This window comes from Propithecus coquereli, unplaced genomic scaffold (assembly GCF_000956105.1).
Source record: "Propithecus coquereli isolate 6110/MARCELLA unplaced genomic scaffold, Pcoq_1.0 Scaffold77, whole genome shotgun sequence".
NCBI classification, from domain to species: Eukaryota; Metazoa; Chordata; class Mammalia; order Primates; family Indriidae; genus Propithecus; species Propithecus coquereli.
Genome location: NW_012153840.1, coordinates 391088 through 411877, shown reverse-complemented (window position 1 = coordinate 411877; position 20790 = coordinate 391088). Strand labels below are relative to the sequence as shown.

The window sequence follows — 20790 nt, the reverse complement described above, 5'->3', positions numbered from 1 at the left end:
CGGAAGTACTGGGGGTTAAGACTTCAACACGCAGATTTTGGGGGCACAGCTTAACCCATAAAGAGAGATCTGGGTCTCCGCATTGGCTTTCAGCCTGGGGTCAGAGGCTGGGAGTTCGTCAGAACCAGAAGAGCCACTGGGGCCCATCCCCTCATTTTCTGGATGGCAACGGACTGTCTGTCCAAAGTCCCATGATTGAGCTGAGAGCTGAACCCAGGTATCCTGCCTCCTGGGCTAGAGCCCTCTCCAGACGTGAGGGGCTTTGGCTTTTCCAAGCAGAGCTGAGGCCAAGGGGCCTGGAGGAAAAGGCTGAGATGTCTCACCAGCTTTCTTGCTTTGCGAACATTTGCCCACCAAATATTTACTGAGCACCTACTATGTACCATGGATTCAGTGGTGAGCAAAATGGACGTGCCCCCTGCCCTTGCGGGAGACAGGGTTAGGCAAGTCAGCAGGCAGGAAGCGTGAGACCCACATTGCGCTGGGGTTCCTAAGGGGAGGGGTGGGGTGCCGCGTGAGAGCCTGGCCGCCTGAGTGTGTTGGGGGTGGATGGCGAAAGCCTCTCCAAGGAGGGGGATCCTGGGGCTGAGGACTGAAGGAGGAGCGGCCAGGCAATGAAGAGTAGGGGGAACAGCGTTCTTGGCAGAGGGAACAGCATGTGCAAAAGCCTGGAGGCAGGAGAGCGGTTGGTCTGGTGGGGGACCCCAGAGGGTCGTATTGTGCTGGAAGGTCAGAGGAGGAAGCGGTACTAGGCATGGCCCGGGGCAAACAGGGCTGGTCACGAGGGCCTTGGGCTTGTGTCAGTGTGTCGGGAAGTAGCTCTTAGAGTGGCTGTGAGGAGTAATGTGTCTACGGCAGAGCCTGGAACACAGTGACCCCCACTGCGCCCTTTCTCACAGCCGCCACCCTTGCTCTCAGTACCTGCTGTTGCTCACCAGGCGGGGCTGCCCTGTGGGCCCCTCTCAGCCGCGATGACTTTCTCTCTATGTTGCTTTCCAGCTCCGGATCTGGACCCCCGGGGGAGACCAGTGGGGCTTTCTTCCCTGTGGCCTCCTGAAGGTGCCTTTGCTGAGACAGGCCCTCGTCTCCCTTTGGCTGGCTGTGAGGGCTGGGGCCGGGCGCAGACAAATGGGCTGTCGCGCAGGGGCGGGAGTGCGCGTATGCGCGCGTGTTCCGGAACATGGGGGGCGCGTGGAGAGGATGGAGCCCCTGCCAGGCAGGGGAGGCTCTCGCCGGCCCAGAGCTCACAGCCATTGCGTTTAGAATCTTCGAATCACGCTGTGTGAGGGCTGGGGAGACCCTTAGAGGACCAAGTTCTGTGCCCTCGTCGTGCGGATGGGAAAACCGAGTCCCCACAAGGGGAAGCCTCTTGTTCAGGGTCTCACCATGGGCCTCTAATCGGGGACTCCTGTCCAGTGTCCTTTTTGATGCAACAGTGTCGACATTATTAAATTTTGTCACGGCATGTCCTTCTGTCCTGGAGTCAGGACGTAGAGGACTTCTGGAGACTCCCAGCACATGGAGGAGGCCGTCAGCCTCCATGTGACCCTCGGGGGTTTCAGGCCCTAGCCCCTGCCCCCGGCAGCCACGGCGAGGCTCTGTCCAGGGTGCAGGGTGCAGGGCTCCGGTGGCCATCGCTGCTGAGCCCCCAGGGCAGAGCCTCCACTTCCCAGGTTTGGGGTGTCGTCCCAGCCCCCACCTTGGCCGCGGCAGCCGGAGCTCCTGCTTCTGCCACAAACACCACTCACCTCTGGCCACTGGGGGGCGCTCAGAGCCTTGCGTGCTGTTGTCTGTGGCATCGGTGGAGTCAGCCTCCCCGCCGTCGCTCACCCCTCCCGGACCCCAGTCCCAGCCACAGAGCGTGAGAGGGCAGAGGGGTTGGAGAAGAGGCTAGGCCCAGAGCCAGCCAGAGCCGAGCTGAAATCCCACCTGGCCCGTCACCTTTGGGTGGCCTTGCCCGGGCTCTTGGCTCTCTGGGTCTGTGTTGTCACATTGGTTACGTGGAGTCAACACTTGCCCTGACACAGCGTCGTGTTGTGTCAAATGACATCAAACGGTAAGAGCCAATGAACACGGACTCCTTTTTAGCGGTGCAAATTAGGGTCGTTATTTAAACTCACTGCGTCTCAGTCGTCGCAGTTGTAAACAGGAATAATAATAGTATCTACCACACAGGCTTGTTGGGCGTTAAGGAAACAATTCATCAGAAGAGTGCCTGGCGTGCGGACATAGAACGGGATGTAGCAACAGCTGTCGGCACTTCTGCCTGTGCCCAGCTATAGTCTATGCTCATTTCACGGGCTCCCTGTGACATCTGGAGCGGTGTAGGCGTGGTTATCAGGCCCAGTATACAGATGAGGAAAACTGAGGCCCAGCAGGGTGAACGCTCCTGTCCAAGTTCGTGCAGAAGCTCAGGGGCCACAGACTGCTCTGGCCTGGCCCACTTCCAACGTGCTCTGGCTCATGGGCTGGGAAGATGGTTTGGGGGTGGGGGAGTCCCTTTTCCCCAAATTCTTGGCTGAGCTTGGAGTCTGCCCGTTTTAAGAAGGGCACAAGGCGCATCTGTTTTATAGAAGTGGGAGGAAAACTGGGAGGCTTCCCTCGTGTACCCTGGGGCCCCTCCAGCCCTGGAGACAGCTGTGCCCCGTCGTGCCACCCAGAAGCTGGCTTGGAGAGGAGGGGCCGTCTGTGGTGGGCTGCTCTGTACTTGTTCCGGGTATCTGGTGGAGGGCGCAGGGGCAGCAGGGCTCCGGTAAGCCAGCAGCCAGCTTCCTCCTCAGCCCTGCTCCCACCTGGCACCCTGTCAAGACAGGGCAGCCACGGGGGTTCCGTGTGGCATCAGGTGGAGGAAAACCAATCTCAGCACACCCTGCTTGGAGCCGGGGGAGATGGCTGCCGTGTGAGCCAAGCACCCCTGGGGGAGGGAAGCACCTCGCTCAGAGCCAGGCGAGGCCCTCGGTCTGGTTCACCGTCAGGGCTGGCAGGCTAGGGATTGATTGCCTCTCAGAGCGTGCTCCTTCTGCAGCTGGTGGCAGGGACGTTTCTGGAGCGGGGAGGGACCTTGGCAAAGAGATCGGAGATCTTGGTAAAGTTGACAGAAGTGCCTTGGAATAGGCAAGAAGATGCACGAGAAATCGAGATTCAGTCTGGATAAGCTACAGGGTGAGAAAAGTCCTCAGAGACAACCTTTTAATACCTGCCCCCCAATTTTACAGGTGGGGAAACTGAGGCCTTGAGAAGGGGCGAGATATGCTTAAGGGTCCTTAGTAAGTTGGTAGCAGAATCAGGGCCAGACCTCAAGTGTCTTGACTCTGGGTCCAGGACACTTTCCACCGTGTCACACTGGCCTGGCAGGGTCCGGTGTGGATGCTGCCTCTTCTAAGAAGCCTCCCTTGATTTCCCCTCATGCAGAGATAATTCCTCCCATCTCAGCAGTTCTCAAGGCCTCTTGCGCATGCCTGCTCACTTGTGCTTGGCACGTTGCAGGGGGCCTGTTGATTAACCTGTTGGTTTCTCTGACCAGTGGGGTTTCCTTGAGGGCAGGGCCGGTGTCTGACTCATTCTGGTCTTCCCAGCCCCCAGCATGTGGCCTGGCTTGGAGCAGGTGCTTACTAAGTGTGTGCAGAACGAATGAATGGGAAAGAGGGGCAGGGAAGGGCAGGAGGAAAGGGCGGGAAGGGAAGGATCTAAGAGCACAGTCCCTGATGGGGCGGAAGATAGCGGTGGAGTCAGAGGCAGATGGGAGCAGCCACCCTCCAGCCAGAGGAGGGAGAAAGGCCACAGCAGCGGGAGAGGGTGTGTGTGGGCCGGGGGAGCCCTGGGCCCCTGACCTGCCTGCCACTCCCGCCCTGACCTGCCTCTTTCCTCCCCCTCCAGGAGGAGTCCTGTGGGACCTGGAGAGCCCTCCCGTGTGCCTGACTGTGGGGCCAGGGCCCATCCGCACCCTGCTGAGCCTGGAGGACGCTGTGTGGGCCAGTTGTGGGCCCCGGGTCACTGTCCTGGATGCCACCACCCTGCAGACTCAGGTACTGGCTCTGTCTTGTGGCTCGTGGCCCCTGGCCCGTGGGGCCACCTGCCTGGCTCACTTTTGCCGACCCTTCTTGTGCCCCCTCCAGCACTGCTCTCAGCTCCTAGCTGTGTCTCAGAGGTGGATGGGACAGAGTTTGTCGGGAAACAGAGGGGGCCCAAGATCCCCGCTGGGCCCTGACCTGTGCCTCTGACGAGTGTCGCCAGGGCTGCCGAGGGGGGAAGGGGCCCAGCCGCAGTGGATCCTGAGTTGTGTCTGCTGCTGCCTGTGACGGTGGGGCGGGTCCTGTCCTGGGACTGGTACCCAGGGCTTGTACCCACGGAGCCCTGGCTGTGCTGAGGGTGTGGCCAGTGTGGACGCAGCCACCTTGGAGGCTGGGCTCTTTGAACAACATGGGGTCGAGGCTGCCTGGGTCCTGCCTTGCCCCGTTTCAAGCGCTGCCCATGCTTGGCCCCAGAATGAGGGCCTGATCCTGGGGCTCATGCCTGGCTCATCCCGGGGCCACGCCTGTCACTCTCTGACCAGCGCTGCCCATCCCACCTTGCCACACCCTGCAGTCCCTCCCGGGCAGCTGGTGTGAGACTCGGGTGTGGCTCCCTGAGTGGTATTTTGGTGATGTTTGCTGTCACCCGATTTGTCTGGATTATCAATTTGGAATGAGCTGCCACCGGGAGCTCTGGGCGTAGCTCTCCGGGGCGGCTTCCTTGCCTTCTTGGTTATTCCTCGTGCAGTTACAGGTTGTCAGGGCTGTCCCAGATGGTACAATACTCATGTGACAAATGGGGACACTGAGGCATGGGGAACTACGAATGAGCTCTGAAACTGGGGGTGAGTGTAAGGGTCGCGGGCCACCACTTCCCTGCTTACTTTCCTGTTCTCGTCACCGCACAGAGGTGCTGTCTTTGGAGCTGGGCCTGTGGCTTTGCTTTCCAGTTCTGCCACCTACCAGCCGGGTACCTCTGTGCTGGCCCCGTGTGGGCGCTGGTTTTCCAATCTGTAAAAATGAGATAAGTGTCCCTTCCTGGGAGTCCTTTTTCTCACTGTATTAGTCAGAGTTCTCTGGAGAAACAGAGCTAACAGAATGTATTTGACCACGTGTGTGTGTGTGTGTGTGTGTGTGTGTGCGCGCGCGTGCGTGTGCACGGAGAGGTTTATTATAAGGAATTGGTTCATGGGGCTGTGGAGGCTGAGAAGCCCCGAGGTCTGTGGCTGAGCAAGCTGGACCGGAAGGGCTGAGAACCAGCAGAGCCAATGGCGTAAACTCCAGTTCAAAGTCTGGCGGGCTCGAGACCCCAAAAGCTGATGTTTCCTGTGATTGCGCAGGCAGGCAAGAACTGACGTCTCAGCTCAAAGGCAGCCAGGCAGAGAGAGCAGATTCTCCCTTCTCGGCCCTTTTGTTCTATTCAGGTCTTCAGGGGACTGGATGAGGCCCATCCACACTGGGCAGGGCCATCTGCCTTCCTCAGTACCCATTCAGATGCTAATCTTACCCAGAAACACCCTCCAGACACACCCAGAACGATATTTCGCCAAATATCTGGGTTCCTGTGGCCCAGTCAAGTTGACGTGTAAATTAACCATCATGTCCTCACTGAGCGAGATGGTGCTTGGAAGCCACAGTGCCTGGCCAGCGCCGGCCCTTCCTGGGTGCCGGGAAGGGGAGGTGGAGTTCCGACGGCCCAGCCCCCAGGCAGCAGGCAGAGGCAGCACTTGTGGGGAACTGAGGGTGTGTGCTGGAGCTGTGATCCTCCTTTGAGGGGCACAGGGCTGGGGGCTGGCGCTGACTCCTGGGCTGTTCCCACTTGAGGGGCTGCTTGGGACATAGCACTGAGGACCTTTGACCTCACTGGTGCTACTGGGCCGGGCCCGGGGCCAGGGAGACACCCACGGGAGGGCAAACTGCTGCCCCGGCAGCCCTGCCTTCTTGATCTCCTTTCTCCTGGGAGGACGTGGAGCCACAGGCTCCCTTCCGCCCTGGTTTACTCTGGGGGCTTCCCTGGTCCCCTGAACCCCAGTCACTTCCCTCCAAGGGCATCTTATCTCCTCGGCCCTCCGAGAGGAAGGTGAGTGAGGACAGCCGGCTTTCCCAGGGCCTTTGGGGGCCCCCAACTGACCTGGGTCTCCAGCTGTTTGGCAGGAAGAAGGACATCTCCAACTCCTAGGCCTCCCCCTGCAGCCCCTCCCTGGCTCCCAGCACCATCCTCACACGACACCCAGGGGCCCTATGAGCGTTCTCCAGCCCCAAGAGAATGGAGGCGGATGGGGGTGCTCAACCCTGTGCCCTGGGCCCTCGTTTAAGACAGCAGTGGGAGGAGTAAAAGAGGCCCAGCCTGCCTGTGGGGGCCTCCAGCCTGATGGGGAGACCCAGCCCTGCCCTTGGAGGACCTTCAGTCTGATGGGGACACCCTGCCCTGCCCTCGGAAGGCCTCCAGTGTGATGCGGGAGACCCAGCCTGTCCGGGAGAGTCTCCTTAACTAAATCCTTACTGCTGTTTATGCCGTTTATTTGGAAAATCAAGTGCTCCCTTAGTGTTGGTGTTGCCAGTGGGTGTGGGGAGTCGCGTCTGCACTGCAGGCTGCCACCTCTCGCTTCGCTGGAAGAAAGCTTTCGTCCTGCTGATGCCAGCCCCAGGAGATGGACGACAGGAAGGACTGGGCCTGGGTTGGGCCCTGACCCACCCTCACCCGTTTTTGCCCCTTGCCAGCTGCAGCGCATGCAACCGTCCCTGGGGCCCCAGCAGCACCAGGCTCCAGCATGCGGCTGCGATGATTTAAGGTTAGCTCTGGACCGGCTGCTCTTAAGAAGGGGATCAGTATGGCCTTTCACCTGCCTGGCGCACCTGGGAGGGCCTCAGGAGGGCCGCTGGCTGGGGGAGGCAGGATGGAGAAGGGGTGTTCGGGGAGCCTCTGCGGCAGGGCCAAAGGGAGCACGAGCCCCCGTCTGCGGCCTGGAAATTGAAAAGTTTCTGTGCAGCGCGGGGCGGCCACCCGCCTTCGGTGCACACAGGCATTCGGCACGGTCACAGGTGATCGCCGTGCATACTTAACACGGCTGCGCTCCCGCTGCTCAGAGCGAGGGGGGCCGCTCTGCCTTAGTGCTGGGGCTCTGGAAATGGCTCTCTGGCCGCTCCGAACAGCCGCCCCGCCTGCTCCTGGGCTGGCGGGCTCCACGCTCGCCTTGGTGCCCCCTGCATGGCCAGCCAGGCTGGGAGGAGCGGCTGGGGCCTGGCTGCGGTGGCTCGCTCGCTGGCTGTGGTCCCCACGTGTGCCGAGGGCTCAGCACCGCAGGGCCGTGCCTGGGTGCACTATCTGCCGCAGGAAGCCTCAGTCCAGAGGAAGGGCGTTCCCTATGAGCAGCCGTGTTGCAGAATCCCCCCCAGGCTTGAGAAAACCCCCTTGGGGATTTGAGGTGCTTAGGGCTGTTCAGCGCCCAAGCCAGGAGGTCCAGGAGGGTGTTGTTGGCTGAGGGTGTGGCCAGAGTGGCCCAGGCTCAAATGTGAACACTTGGGAATTAATCTGGGGATTGCGTTAACTCTGAGTTCTTCCGGATTCCTGCCATCCCCAGGAAGCAACAAGGACCAATATCTGTTGAGCATTTCAGACTCCTTTGGACCAGGCCTGGGTTTTACAGTTTAGATGTGTGAACTTAGTCCTCGAACTATGCTATGAGATGAGTACTGCTATTATTTCCACTTTACAGATGAGGAAATGGGCACAGAGAGGTTAAGTAACTTGCCCAAGGTCACACAGCTAGAAGAGGCAGTTAGGATTTGAGCACAGGTATCCTGAGTGTTAATCCTCCTGCTGGCTGCCGCAGGAGGCAGAAGTCTCCGTCTCTTCTAGGCTGTCTTGGCCCCATGGTTTCCTGTCCCCATCAGATGTAACTCCAGAGAACTTCCATGTGTTCACAGCCTGCTTTGTCCACAACACGTCCAGGCTGAGGATCGCACCTTGCTGGTCTTTGTTTCCCCAGCGTCTAGCTCGTCGTCGGCACATGCAGGTGCCCCCGTTCCCAGGCCTCTATGAAGCGTGCTAGAGGGGCGCAGATGAGTGAGACTTGGTCTCAGCTCTTCGGGAGCTCACGGTCCTCTGTGGAGAGACAGCCGGGACTGTCAACTTCTGCCTGGTGTGATGAGGCCTGGGGGGGGCGGTGAGTCCAGGCCCGGTGGGAACCCAGGGGAGGCAGGGGGGTGCCAGACCCGGCTGGAGACCGGATAGGAGCAGGGGCGAGGTGTGTGGAGGTCAGGATCCCTGGGCGAGGCCGGGCGAGTGAGCTGCCGTGTGACCGTGGGACGACGGGAAGCGGTGGTCCGGGGGAGGGGAGTGCTGTGTGCCACCGTGTCTGGGCGCCGAGTGGCCACATGGTCTCTGGGGCTGGGGAGCTCTGAGCTGGGGGACTGTCACTCTCTCTGAGGCCCACTCAGCTGGGACTCTGCCCCTTGCCCAGCTGGTCCCTACTCGGCCGCCCTGACCTTGTTCCTCTCGTCGTCCCCTGCGGAGCCTGCGCCCGCGGTCTGTCTCTGCGTTGTACGCTTGCCCACCAACTGCTTGTTCAGCTCCTTGATCCCAGCGGAGGCGGGAGTGAGGCCTGTTAAATAATAATGTCGCTCGCCGGGGCCCGTGTCAACACTGCATCCTCCGTGTTCGTGATCTAGATCAGACCGCGTTTAAAGTCTAATCCAGTCGTCTGGAGTTCATTTTAACCGATTGCTGGAGGGGGAAGCTGGCTGTGGGATGATTGTGCATCTTAATTTAAAAAAAACTTACTGGGGACAGGCTGATAGCGGCCCCGCACCATGCAGGGTGTGCCCTGCCTGGTGGGGTGTTTGGGGGCCAGGAGAGGCTGCTCCCTGACACGGCTTGGGCTGAGGTCTCTGCCACCCCGGCTCCTGGGAGGCAGGCGGTAGCGGCAGGGAGGGGCGGTGGGGCTGTGCTGTGCTGTTGGAGCTCACACCTCTGCAGAGACAGCGGCAGGGCCCGTCACAGACCGGGAAGCGGACGGGACTCCAGGCCTTGCGACTTGCAGTCTGTGGCCGTGCGGGCCCCTCTGTGGGTCTGGGAACATGTGAAGCTCCTCCCGACCGCCGGGCCTTGCCTCTGTTGTTCCCTCTTCCCGCAGCACTGTTCCCATCCCATGTGGCTCCTTCTCTGTCGCTCACGTCTCAGCTTAACTGCCACATCCTCCGTGAGGCCGCCCTGACCCCTCTAGCTGAGTCACCTCTGCCCGTCACAAACCCAGCTTTATTGCCATCAGAGCACCGAACACTTTCTGAGATTACCTCTTTGATCGTGGTCTGTGAAAACGGCTCCTCATCTGCCCTGTTCCCTGGGGCGCCCCAGGGCCAGGCGCGGCGCGGCCTCCCAGCCAGTTAGTGGGGTGAGCACGCGGGCGCCCTCCCTCTCCATGGTGGCGCCACCTCTGAAGGGTGGGTCGCCAGGCGCTCGTGGGATTGTGCGATGTGGCCAGGTGGGAACACGTTCTTTCTTGGCTGAAGGTTGAAAATCTGGGCTGTGGTTGGCAAGTGTCCCAGGAGGAACTGTGCCTTTGGGGCAGTAGGCAGGGGGGCCTCACTCGGAGAAGGTGGTGGGGAGTTTGCATAAAGGGCTTGTCAGAGGGTCTGTGGCCAGTAGGGTGGGTCCTGCCTGGACCTGAGAGCAGGGTGGTGGTTGCACACCGATTCCGGCAAAGCCCTTATCTTCCCGGTCTCTGGACTGCTAGGACAAGGCCCCGTCCCTGCCTCTGCCCTGCCCTGCGCCAGCCTCGAGGTGTTTCTACGGCAACGCCCCCTACCCCCACCCACCCTGTCCCCTGCAAGCAGATTTTGAGCCTCCTGGTGCAGTTGTAGAAGCAAAGGCCTGGGCCCTGCCTGGAAAGCGCTGGAACACGGGGTGTGTGGTGTCTGTGTTTGGATGACAGGCCCAGCTCCCGCCTCGCAGGGCTGTCGTGGGGCTTAACTGGGGCAGCCCTTCTCCCATCAGAGCGTAGCTCCCCACCCTCGGCTTCCCCTTCACACGCGCTGGGTCGTACCCTGTGACCTGCCGACGTAGCACCGAGCCACGGGCCACCGCTGTGTGCTGGTGCTGTTGTCTTGGACCCCGTTACGGGATTACCAGACAAGAGTGTAGGGCAGGCAGGGCCTGGCTCCGGTTGTTCCCGTCAACATCCCTGGTGCCCGAGACCAGGCCTGGCGCGTAGCAAGTGCCCGGTGAGGGGTGGTCGAGGCCAGAGGGGCAGCCCTTGGGGAGGTGGGCTCGGCTGTGGTGTTTTCCCTAAGTGTGCGAGGGAGGTTTGGGCAGGGCCGGGCCGAACAGTTGACGGAGGGCTTGATCTTAACCGGCTTCTGAGCGCAGAGGTGCTTCCCAAAGCACGTGCTGTCGGTGCCACCCTGCGTCTGACTCCGGTGCCTCCCGCTGGCCTCTGGTATCAGCACTCATGCTTTGTGTCCCTCAGCACGACAGAGAAGAAACTTCTCTGGGCTCCTGGACACCAGCAGCCCCTCGGTTTCCCCCGGCCTCCCCTACCACATCCGGTGCCTTCCCTACCCTTAATTTTCACGTTTAGTGCCCAAACTTAGTTTGCATGTATTAGCGGTTGTAAATCTATCACGCCAGTGTGACGAGGCATGAATAATGCATCACTGGGCTGTATTAGTTTTCTGTCTCCTATCTTATTTATGACACGAAACGGGTGGGAATTTGCAAAAGCAAAATCCGGCGCAGGGCTTCTTGGGTAATGGTATGCAAATTGGCGTGAGGGCCAAAAGATGCACCAGGCCCTTGCGGCGCCCGAGCCGGGAGTGGAAGCGCCCGGTGTCTGGGCCACCACTGGAGCCTGCGGGGTCGTGGGTCATGTCACTCCGCAGAGTTGGCTCTGTTCAGCAGTTTTGTCTTAATTTTTTTTTTTAATGTGTGTGTTGTTGTTGTCATCCCGTTATGTTTTTAAATTAAAAGTCGGCAAGGAAAACTTGAGAAATCAATTTTCTAAAGATTGTGGAGACTTCCCAGGAGTCTCCAATAGGAACAAGTTCATAGGGGGACGGAGTGGGGGGCAAGTGTTTTCCAGCAGCAGGAAGGCTTGAGGTTAGATGTTCAGAAGAACTTCCTTTCCGGAAGCTTTGAGGAATGGGAGGTGGGGGTGGGTTTGGGATCCTGTGGGGCTCCGGCCCGGGGGGTGTGGAAGGTTGGAAATGAGTCAGTTGGCTGCAGACTCTGCCTGGTGCCCTGGGGTGTGAGGGGGCATCTCAGGGGACGTCTGTGGGGCAGCAGGTGACAGAGGGGCAGGGCTCCAGGCCCCTGTCTCCTCACCCGGAAGAGCTCGGATCTTTCCTGTGTCCGATATTTGGTCTCCCCCCACTGGGAGATTTAGGTTAAGGAAAGAATTTCATGCTTTTTAAAGCGGGTTGGAGCTGTTGGCTCAGGGAGCAGGCTCCGCAAAGCCTGGCCGAGAAGGCCGGGACAGGACCTGGAGGAGGGAAGGAGGATGAGCGCATCACGGTGGAGGGAACTTAAGGCACTGGAGGTGACGCAGCGGGGACAGTCCTGTCCTTCCGAGTCCAGCCCCAGTCTGGGCTGTCAGTAACATCCCAGCCTCCTGTCCTGGCCTCCAGTGCTGGCCTCCACTCTGCATGGCTCTTCCGCATCCCCCTCCGCGCTGAGCCTCGAACTGGGGAAGTGGGGAGGGCAGCTGCCCAATCCTTCAGGAACTTGGCAAGGCCCAGATGGAGCCACGGACAGGGATCTGCTGAATGCCAGGCCCTGGGCTAGGCGCTTAATGCAGTGGAGGCCAAGGGCACGTGCGGACAGCCAGGCCCTGGGTGTGATTACAGATTGTCCCTGGCTGGGTGGTTGGGAAGACTGAATGAGGTCACACATGCAGAGTCTAGGCCAGTGCCTCCCGCACACTCAGTCGAGACTGGCTGTTGCCTGGTGGCCCTCCGCAAGCCTGGCTGCCGGCGGCAGGGAGGCATTCCCGCCTGTCCCTGCAGGCCTTGTCTGAGTGGGCTTGGATAGTGGCCAGTGCGGGTTCTGGAGCTGGGCTAGCTGGCTTTGTATCCTGGCTCCACCACTGATAACCTCAGTTTCCCCACCTATAAAATGGAGATAATTATAGAACTCACCCCAAAACTAAGCGGCTCTGTGTACACATACCGCCCACAGGGCTGTGCGTGGTGGGAGAAAGCACAGAGTAAGTGTCAGCTGTTGTTTTATCGTGGTCACAGGACTGCCCAGGATGCCAGGGGCCCCCACTAGATGGTACAGCTAGGTTCTCAGGGTGCTTCTGACTCCAAAGCCCCCGCCTGTGGCCATGTCCTCTGCCTTGTCCCGGGCCCTGTGGTCCATCATGTCTTGTGGGTGTGCATGCCTGCGCCATCCTCCCTCGAGATTACAGATTATTTGTGAGCAGGGACAGTGTCTCGTTCTCTCCGTGTTGTCCCACAGCACAAGTGCGGGTGTTGAGTTGCCTTCTCTTTCTCCTCTGCTTTCTTCTTCTCACCCAACTCTTCCTTCTGCCTGGCTCTGAGCCTCCCAGGGGTCCTGGCTACACCAGGAACAACTTGGCCCCTGGGTTCGCACGGCCACTGGGCCCTGGTGGGGGCTGCTGGCCACCCTGAGTACCTGGGCAGAGAGGGGAGCTTCATAGCACGGGTAGCGGGACCAGCCCAGGGGCAGCACAGGTCCCGCAGAGCAGGTGCCGGAAGAGGGAGCCTCGCCCACAGGAGAGGCTGCACGTGCCCAGCTGTGGGGCAGACACACCCGCCACCGACCCCAGAGAGCTCAGGAAGGAGCCCAGGAGAGGAGTGAGTGGGCCAGGGTGGTGGGCTGGGCTTCCCAGAGTGTGTTCAGCAAAACTGGCAGGTGGGAGGGGTGTCCTGAGCAGTGTGGGCAGACACCTGTGCATGTGTGTTTACATGTGTGCATATGCATGTGTGTTTATATGTGTGCATGTGCACATGAGAAGGGGGAAGTCAGTCGATTATATTAATAGTCATGCGCTACATAATGACATTTCAGCCAACAGCAGACCATATGTAGCAGGTGGTCCCATACAGTCATATAGGAATACTGTATTTTTGCTGTGCCTTTTCTGTGTTTAGATAAACAAACACTGTTGCATTCCAGCTGCCTACGGTGTTCTGTACGGGTGCGTAGCCTGGGAGCGATAGGCCGTATGCCACACAGCCCAGGTGTAGTAGGCTACGCCATGTGGCTTGTGTAGTGTACTCTATGATGTTTTTACGATGATTAATTTCTCAGAACGACATTATCCTGCCATTAAGCAATGCATGACTGTATCACGTAAGTCCTTGACTGCAGCTCGAGTCCTTTGGAGAGTGTGCGGTTGGGCAGCTGGGAGCTGGGGGTCCGGATTAGGCCTGGAAACCCCAGTCCTCCCTTCCCTCCCTGTTCCCCTGCCCCCGCCCCAGCCCCACCGGTTCTGACCTGGTTTCAGCTTTGTCTTGGTCACACCGATTCTGACCTTTCACACAGCCGCTCCAGCCTAGCAGTCTTGGGTGTGGATTTCCGTGTGGAAACTGAGAACGACCCTTCCCTGCAGTTCTCACACCCCAAGCTGGAGACAGGGCCAAGCCAACCTTCCTGCCCCCCAGCTGTCACCAAGGGGAACCCGGAGTCTGGGCCTCAAGGTGTCACTGACGCCCCCTGTGGCACATGCAGGTGGGTGCTGAGAAGATGCTGAGTGCAGGTGCGGGGGCTGCGGAGGGCAGGCGAGGTCCTAGATTCCACTGTTCATTCGAGGTCACGCAAGCAGGGCCCGAAGGCTCCACGGGATTCCCCAGGCAAAGCTCGAAGCAAAGCCCAGCGGCCAGAGTGGGCGCCTGGGGACACCTTCTGGGCCTCATGTGCAGGTTTGGCTTCTGGAGGATCTTACTAGAACAAAGCTCCCATCACACCTGACTCTGAGTCAGAACCGTCCAGGCTGCTGTGGCCCACAGTCAAGGCCCCCCCGTCTCTGTTCCCCTGAGGTCCCCTTCTCCAGCCATGACGGGTCCCAGGCCCTCACAGGCTGTGGCCAGGCCCCCCCGCCTGTCTTCCCATCAAGCAGAATCTTCCTGTCACTCAGCTTCCTGCCCTGTTCTCCATGAGCCTGGCTGTCCCCCAGCTCTCTGCTTCCCCTCGGGGCTCCCCTGTCCCTTGCCCCCACTGCCCCGACTGCCCCACCTCGTCAGGTCATACACAGGACTCTGAGCATCTCCCGGCCGCACTGTGTCCCCAGGGCGTGGCAGGCACGGGTGCTCCATGAGGTTTGCCGAGTGAGCCGCTGAGGCCCAGGAGGGGCCTACACGGGCCACGCCTGCCATCAGCAGGGCGCAGGGATCACTGTGTCTTGCACAAGCTGGCGGTCACCAAACTCCTGTGTCTGGGGACTCAACTAGGAGCCTTATTTTGTCTTTGATGCTTTGCTTTCTGAATGTCGAATGTATAAGAGAAACCGCCCCACTGCGCTCTCTCGCCCAGTCTGTCTCTCTCACGTGCCATGTGTTCTCTTCTCTCGTCTTCCCTCTGTCTGTCTGTCTCTCCGTCTTTCTCTCTTGCCCTCTTTTCCTTTCTTCCAGCATTCATGCCTCTCTCTCTCAGGGTGGACTGGCTTGTGTGCTCCGTTCGTCTCTCTTGTCCTGTCTCCAGGACAACACCACTGTCACCAACACCACCAAGAACAAGTTAACCCTTATTGAGACTCGCTGGACCCAGAGGCTATTCCAGGTTCTCTGCCAGTAGTAACTTGCGCAGTCTTTATGGCAACCCTATGCAGTAGTTACTGTTATCACCCTCATTTTAAAGTTGAAGAAACTGAGGCAGGAAGTAGCAGAGTCTGGCCCCAAGCCTGTGCCTTTACTCTTGCAAGCAGCACACAGATAACCAGACAGTGCGTCTGTCTGTCCTCAGGCCACGGTGAGGGCCACGCAGCCCACGAGCCAGGCAGACTGGATCTTGGAACAGGTCGCTCCCCTGCTGGGCCTCTGCGTCCTCTCTGATCAGAAGCTCAGGGGTCCTTCCTTCCTCATGGGGGTTGCAGGGATTCCGTGCAGTGCTGAAAGATGCCTGACTCCCTCTTTACTGCTTGGTCTTTGCTGGGTCCCTGCGGTAGCTGGGGCAGGGGCAGGGACAGGCACCAGAGCCAGTCCCCGGCTCAGCCCTGGCACTTGCTTGTACACGGCAAGGCTGGAGCAGCTGCAAGACTCCCAGCAGAGGTGCTCGGTGGCCCCCGGCGGCCGTATGCAGCCCCAGGCGGCCAGCAGCCCAGCCCTCCTTCCTTCGGTGTCGATGCTGGAGAGGAAACGCTAGGCTGGCTTTCATAATTGAAGAAGACAAAAGGAGATTAAATAGGACTAATGAGAAGGATGTCAGCAGCCCACACTCGGAGATGCTCTTTGTACTCCTCTTTCTGCAGAATAGCCAGACACACCAGTGGGTTTTAGGTTAGTTTAGTTTTTAAAGGCAAAATGTTGGCACAGTCGTGGCAGGATGGTTCTCTCTGAGTGGTGCTTTCTGTGCACCTCGGTGTGGGTGGTTCTTGGGGTGACGAGGTAGCTGACCCCAACATCTGTGCCCTGTTTCTTGTGTGTTCAGTAACAAGCAGGCCCTCGTGTAGGAAATTTTAACTTTTGGTGAGGCAAGAGTGGTTTACAGACCCTTTCGAGATGTTGGCAAAAAATGTTGATCTTCTTTCTGGAAAAATGCACCAAAGATGCCAAATTTTGCACAGTTTCAAATGGATTTAAAGGAAAGCGTGTGACTGACCACCCATCTTGGAGCTGGCAGGGATGTCCATCCCTCTCTCCCTCCTGGGCTCCCACGATGGCCTGAGCTAGGAGAGTCCAGCATCCAGTGATATCTCTGGTAGACAGGAATGACCTCCCTCCCACTTCACAGATGGGTAAACTGAGGCCCAGAGACATTATCTGTCTTGCTGGGAAGAGGTGGAGGTAGACACCGTACCTTGAGCCTCCCTGGGAAACGCATCAGGAAACGCAGACCTGCTCCTGGCACACGACCCCTGGGCCTCAGCCAGGCCCGACCCTGAAGGCAGGAGCGTTGAGGCATCACAGGGAGCCCGCAGGAAGGCATCCATCTGTGGCCTGGAGGCAGAGCGTGGGCATTGGAGTCCCATTAGGGTGACCAGCCGCCTGGCTTGCCCAGGACTGAGGAATTTCCTGGAGTTTGGGACTTCGGAGCTGTAGCCTGGACAGGCCTGAGCAAACCGGGACAAGTTGGTCACCGTGGGTTTGAATCTGGCTTTTGCCCGTTTTTTAGGCAGTGCGGCTTTGCAAATGTGCGTTAGCTGCTCAGTTTGCTTCCTCAGCTGTGAAGTGTTGATAAGAATGAGCCAGATAAAGGAAGGGAAGGGAGTTGCTGTGCTGATTGCCTCTCCAGGACCGCCTGTCTGCACACCCGGCGCAGCAGCCCGGAGCAGGCGTGACCCTGGGGTCTCGATTCCCAGCCCGCGCCCTTGCTGGCACAGTGACCCCACGTGGGTTATTTCTTGAAGCTTCGGTGTCCTGCCCGTGATGAGGATGAGGATGGCATGGTGATGCCCACCTCCCAGATTGCTGTGGGGATTAAGGGGAGGAAAAGTCGGTGGGTGCTGGCAGGTGCTCAGCGGGTGATCTCTGGGCCCACAGACGTGCCTCCCAGGGCCAGCTTGTCAGTGGTGACGGGCAGGGAGTGGGTGGCACAAGCCCCTTCACACCCACACCCTGCTCTGGTCGGCGCCAGAGTCTCCTCTGAGACACTTGGAGGGTGCGGGGGCGGCACCCGTCCCACCTGGGCTTGTCCCCTCTTCTTTCATAAAGCCTCAGAAGGTGCGATTCTGCGCGCACAGCGCCCGGTGCGGTGTTGGGAAGGCCTGGTACACGGTAGGTGCCGGGAAGTCGAAGCCCTGCCCGCCTCCTGCCGTCTGCTCAGCAGCTCCCAGCCCCTGAGGGTGCCGGGCCCCACGTGCCTCCGGCTCCTTGGCCACGTCGCGGCCCTAATGACTTTGAGTGCTGAGCGGCTCACCCTGGGAATTTATGGAAAGCAGGCACAGAAGCGTCACCTGGAGGCACATAAATATTGCAGGCGGGAGGTTGGGCTGTGTCAGCGCCATTTGGAACAGTATCACTCACCGGAACCCATCTGTGGGCGCCTGCTGTGGGCGCTGGGAGGCGGCAGGGAGGGGGCCCTGGGGCAGGACACCCGGCTTCCTTTTGGCTCCCTGACCGGCGTGGCGGCGTGCGTGGGGCACTCGCGGTGGGCCAGCACTCTCGCGTGGGTCCTCAGTGAGTGCCATGGGCATACTCTGTCCCTTTTTACAGAGGAGAGAGGAGACCGAGTCTCTCTGCGGAGAGGGGCCGGCAGGTGGGGGAGGCAGACCTGGCCCCTGGCCCCTCAGCCGTCACCTTTTTTTTTTTTTAAGTGACTTTGCTTTGTCCCCTGTAACTTTTTACTTTGAAAAATTCCCAACAGGAAAGGTGAAAGAACAACACAGTAAACGCATAGCTATTCTTCACCTATTTAACCAACTATCAACATTTTGCTATGATCTCCCCCCCGTAGTATACACGTACATAGACACGCGGACACCCGCTTTTTAAAAAGTCATTTGCAGACGCCATCACCCTTCACCCCGAATACTTCGCCCGTCTCTCCTGCGTCACTGCGATAGCCTGTCACGCCCGGGAAGGAGACGCCACGCACTGATGTCATCTCAGCACCGCCCAGATGCCGTTTTCCCAGTCGTCCCCGGAATATCTTTCAAGCTGCTCCTTCAGCCTATGGAGGATCCAGCCTTAGCCAGGATCACACGCTTCCTCTGGGTGTCACGCCTCTCTGGTCCCCTTTTGATCCGGAATAATCCCGCTGCTTTTTCGTTTTTGTCTTCATGATATTGACTTTGTTGAGAGCAATCTGGAATGGGCTGGTTGTTTCCTCCCGATCAGGTGTGGCCAGGTGCTGGGGAGGGGAAGCTGCGACGCCTGGGGAGGCAGAAGCGCAGCTGGCCCTGTCCTGGCGGCCTGATGAGGGCGGAGCGTCCAGGTCTCCCATCTAAGGCGCTGTTTCCGTTTGTGATTACTAAGTCACCTGCGGGTGGTTCTTGGGACTGACCGTCCTGCCCCTCAGCAAACCTTCATCCAGGGATGACCCTTTGGGTCATCGTCTAATTCTGCCGTTCCTTCCGCACTGACTGGTCGTCATGGGTTACAGAGCTTCCCCTGCCCCCACCACACCCCACCTGCCTTTTTACTATCACTACAAGTTCCTAGATTTTCGTTAAAATTCAGTGTGCTGTAATCAGGACCATCATTATTACTTTTTGATGCTCAGATTGTGTCAAATTTGGCCAATGGGGGCTCCTTCGTGCTGGCTCCTGGGTCCTTGGGACCCTTCCCTGTCTTCTTTGAGCCCTTCCTTGCGTTTCAGCGTTGTGAGAAGTTCTAGCCATTTCTCCAGGGTGCCCCTAGCTAGTTCTAGGGATTTAAAATCAAGACGTGTGTGCGCTGCTCCCGGGGTATCCTGGCCTCCAGGACCTTTCGGCGGACAGAGCCAGGAAAAACCCTCAAGTTCCTTCCGATACCGCTAATTAAAATCCAAGGTCCTGGAGCTGCACCCTCGCCTTTCTCTTCCCACACTTGTCTCTCCGCTCTCCGAACACCCCGGTTCCCGGTGACATCAGCGTGTCTCAGTCACTCGGCACAGGTTCGGAATCTCTGTGCCCTCCCACCGCCTCCCAGCCTGCCAGGCAAGCTCAGGACTTCCTTGCAGATCTTTCTGCCCTTCAGCAAGGACGGGGGATATATAGTCAGAGTGCTGTGACCTAGAGCTGCATGAACGGTTCTTTCCTTTGTGGGTGTGACTGCGTTCCAATAAAGCTTGATTTACCAAAACCGGCACAGGCCGATGTAGCCCGAGGGGCACTGTTTGCAGATGCTGGTCTAGTACGTAATCCTAATAGAGCAATTGCTGGCGCAGGGTAAGCGCTGTGCCGGGATCATGGAGGCTGAGAGGGCCTTCCCTGGGGCGGGCGGGCAGGTGGCCAGGGGGATAGAGACCTCTTAGTGGTTAAGGCAGGCCCCCCACTCCTGGGCCTCCCAGACTGTCCAGGGGTGAGGGGACCGGTCCAGAGGTGACAAAAATGGGAAGCCATGGCCTGGGATGGGGGCACCAGGTGGGCCGTATTTCACCCCAGTGCGGTTGGGAGGGGAACAGAGCTGGATGGGCTAATAGCCTCCCCTAGCAATGAACTCTGAGCTCCTCTGTGGGGCAGTGAATACCCTGTGTCTGGAAAACCAAATGAGCTGCGTGGCCTGCCAACACCAAGCCCAGTGGGCAGCGAGGGCTGGGCCGGCACACTGCCGGCTGCCCTCTCCCTGAGGTCTTTCAGCCCCGTCTGGGACCTGTGATGCCAGCATGTCCCTCTGGTTCCACCTGCTCCCTGTCCTGTGGCCCAGGAGGCTCAGCCAGGACTCCAGGCTCCTGGTGTGAGGAGGGTTCCTGGGGACAAGCCCAGTGGCCCAGGAGCCCAGAGGGGCTGGGGCCAGGGCTCGAGCTGCTCTGTTGTTCTTGCTGTAGATTCCTGCTCTTTCCCCTCCTGCCTTGCCCCTTCAGGATTGGCAGGTTTGCACAAGCCTTCTGCAAAGCCCTTTGGGCCTGGAGACAGACTTGTTATGCCACTGGAGAAATGAGCCCGGATTTCCACTACCGACTTGTCTTTTAATTAGATTCTGACAGCAGCATGCAGGGCTGGCTGGCTGCAAATTCAGGTGCAGCTTTCCATGGTCCCAAGCCTCTGGGTTTCAGCACGTTTGGCTTTTTTGGAGGCAGGAAATGCTTCAACCTTTCCTGGGGAGTCGGGCAGGAGGAGGCCGACTGCATGCGTGTGAGCATGCAGACACCTCTCTTGGCGTGTGCATGTTTGCGCATTCGTGAGCAAAGAGTGCACGCTGTGTTTTGGAAAAGTCTGCAGACAAAGCATGCCAGGTCTCCTCACCATCCCTCCGGCCATCCATTCGCCCATCTGCTCGCCCACGGTGGGCGCTGCGGGGAGCCCCCTCGGCCTCAGTGTTGTCATCTGTGATTGGGGTTGATGGCACCTCAGCTGGCTTTCCCCAGCAAGACCTCTTGGGAGGGTTCCCGTTTGAACCAGGGCATTCCTCCTGGCTTCCTCCTGCAGGCTGGTTCAGCAAAACAACAAACCACCCGCGGGTTTCCTCGAAGGCGTGTTCCTCTTAAGAGGGGAGAACTAAAAACTGCACTGCCAGGGCTGTTGGCGGCAGATATGGGGGTGAAAGGCCAGAGAGCTGGGGATACTCGTCCTCCTCTCCTTCCCCTCCCCTCCTAAGGGGTGCCTGGGCTTCCTCCCCCACTGCCTCCCTCGTGTCGCATAGCTCAGCCATCGGGGACAGGCTCAGAAAAAGCAATTTTCTTGGACAGCTCACATCCTTGCCCTCCTGGGCCCTGCGTTCTGATCAGGCGCGAGCACTAAGCTCGTTGGCTTTGCTCCCCACGGAGAGCTCCCTCACCCCCGCCAAGCTTTTCTTTATCTTGGTGGGAAACTTCTTACTGATTTGAGCCAGGATGGAGTTGGGGCTGAGGCCAGGGCTGGAGTCCCATTCCCAAGTCCACCCTGGGCCTTCCAGCCAAGACCGGGAATCCAGCCTCCCACCACTTAATTGTCAGACTGAATTTCTTTCAAAGTAAAACAGATCGTGCCGCTCACCAGCTCAAGCCCCTCCGGCATGTAAACAAAATCCAAACTCTTCACCACAG

The 20790-nt window shown here is 59.0% G+C and overlaps 1 protein-coding gene across 6 annotated transcripts in view; it reads left to right on the top strand.

Moving 5' to 3' along the window:
- ARHGEF10L (Rho guanine nucleotide exchange factor (GEF) 10-like) overlaps positions 1-20790 on the top strand; it is a 104675-nt gene that overhangs the window by 72421 nt on the left and 11464 nt on the right. For all 6 annotated transcript variants that reach the window (XR_001138236.1, XM_012662621.1, XM_012662620.1 and 3 more), the window contains one exon: positions 3877-4025. Coding sequence is in view for 5 of the 6 variants with exons in the window: in XM_012662621.1 (XP_012518075.1) it covers positions 3877-4025 (149 nt within the window). In the remaining variant the exon portion in view is untranslated. The remainder of the gene's footprint in view (positions 1-3876; positions 4026-20790) is intronic.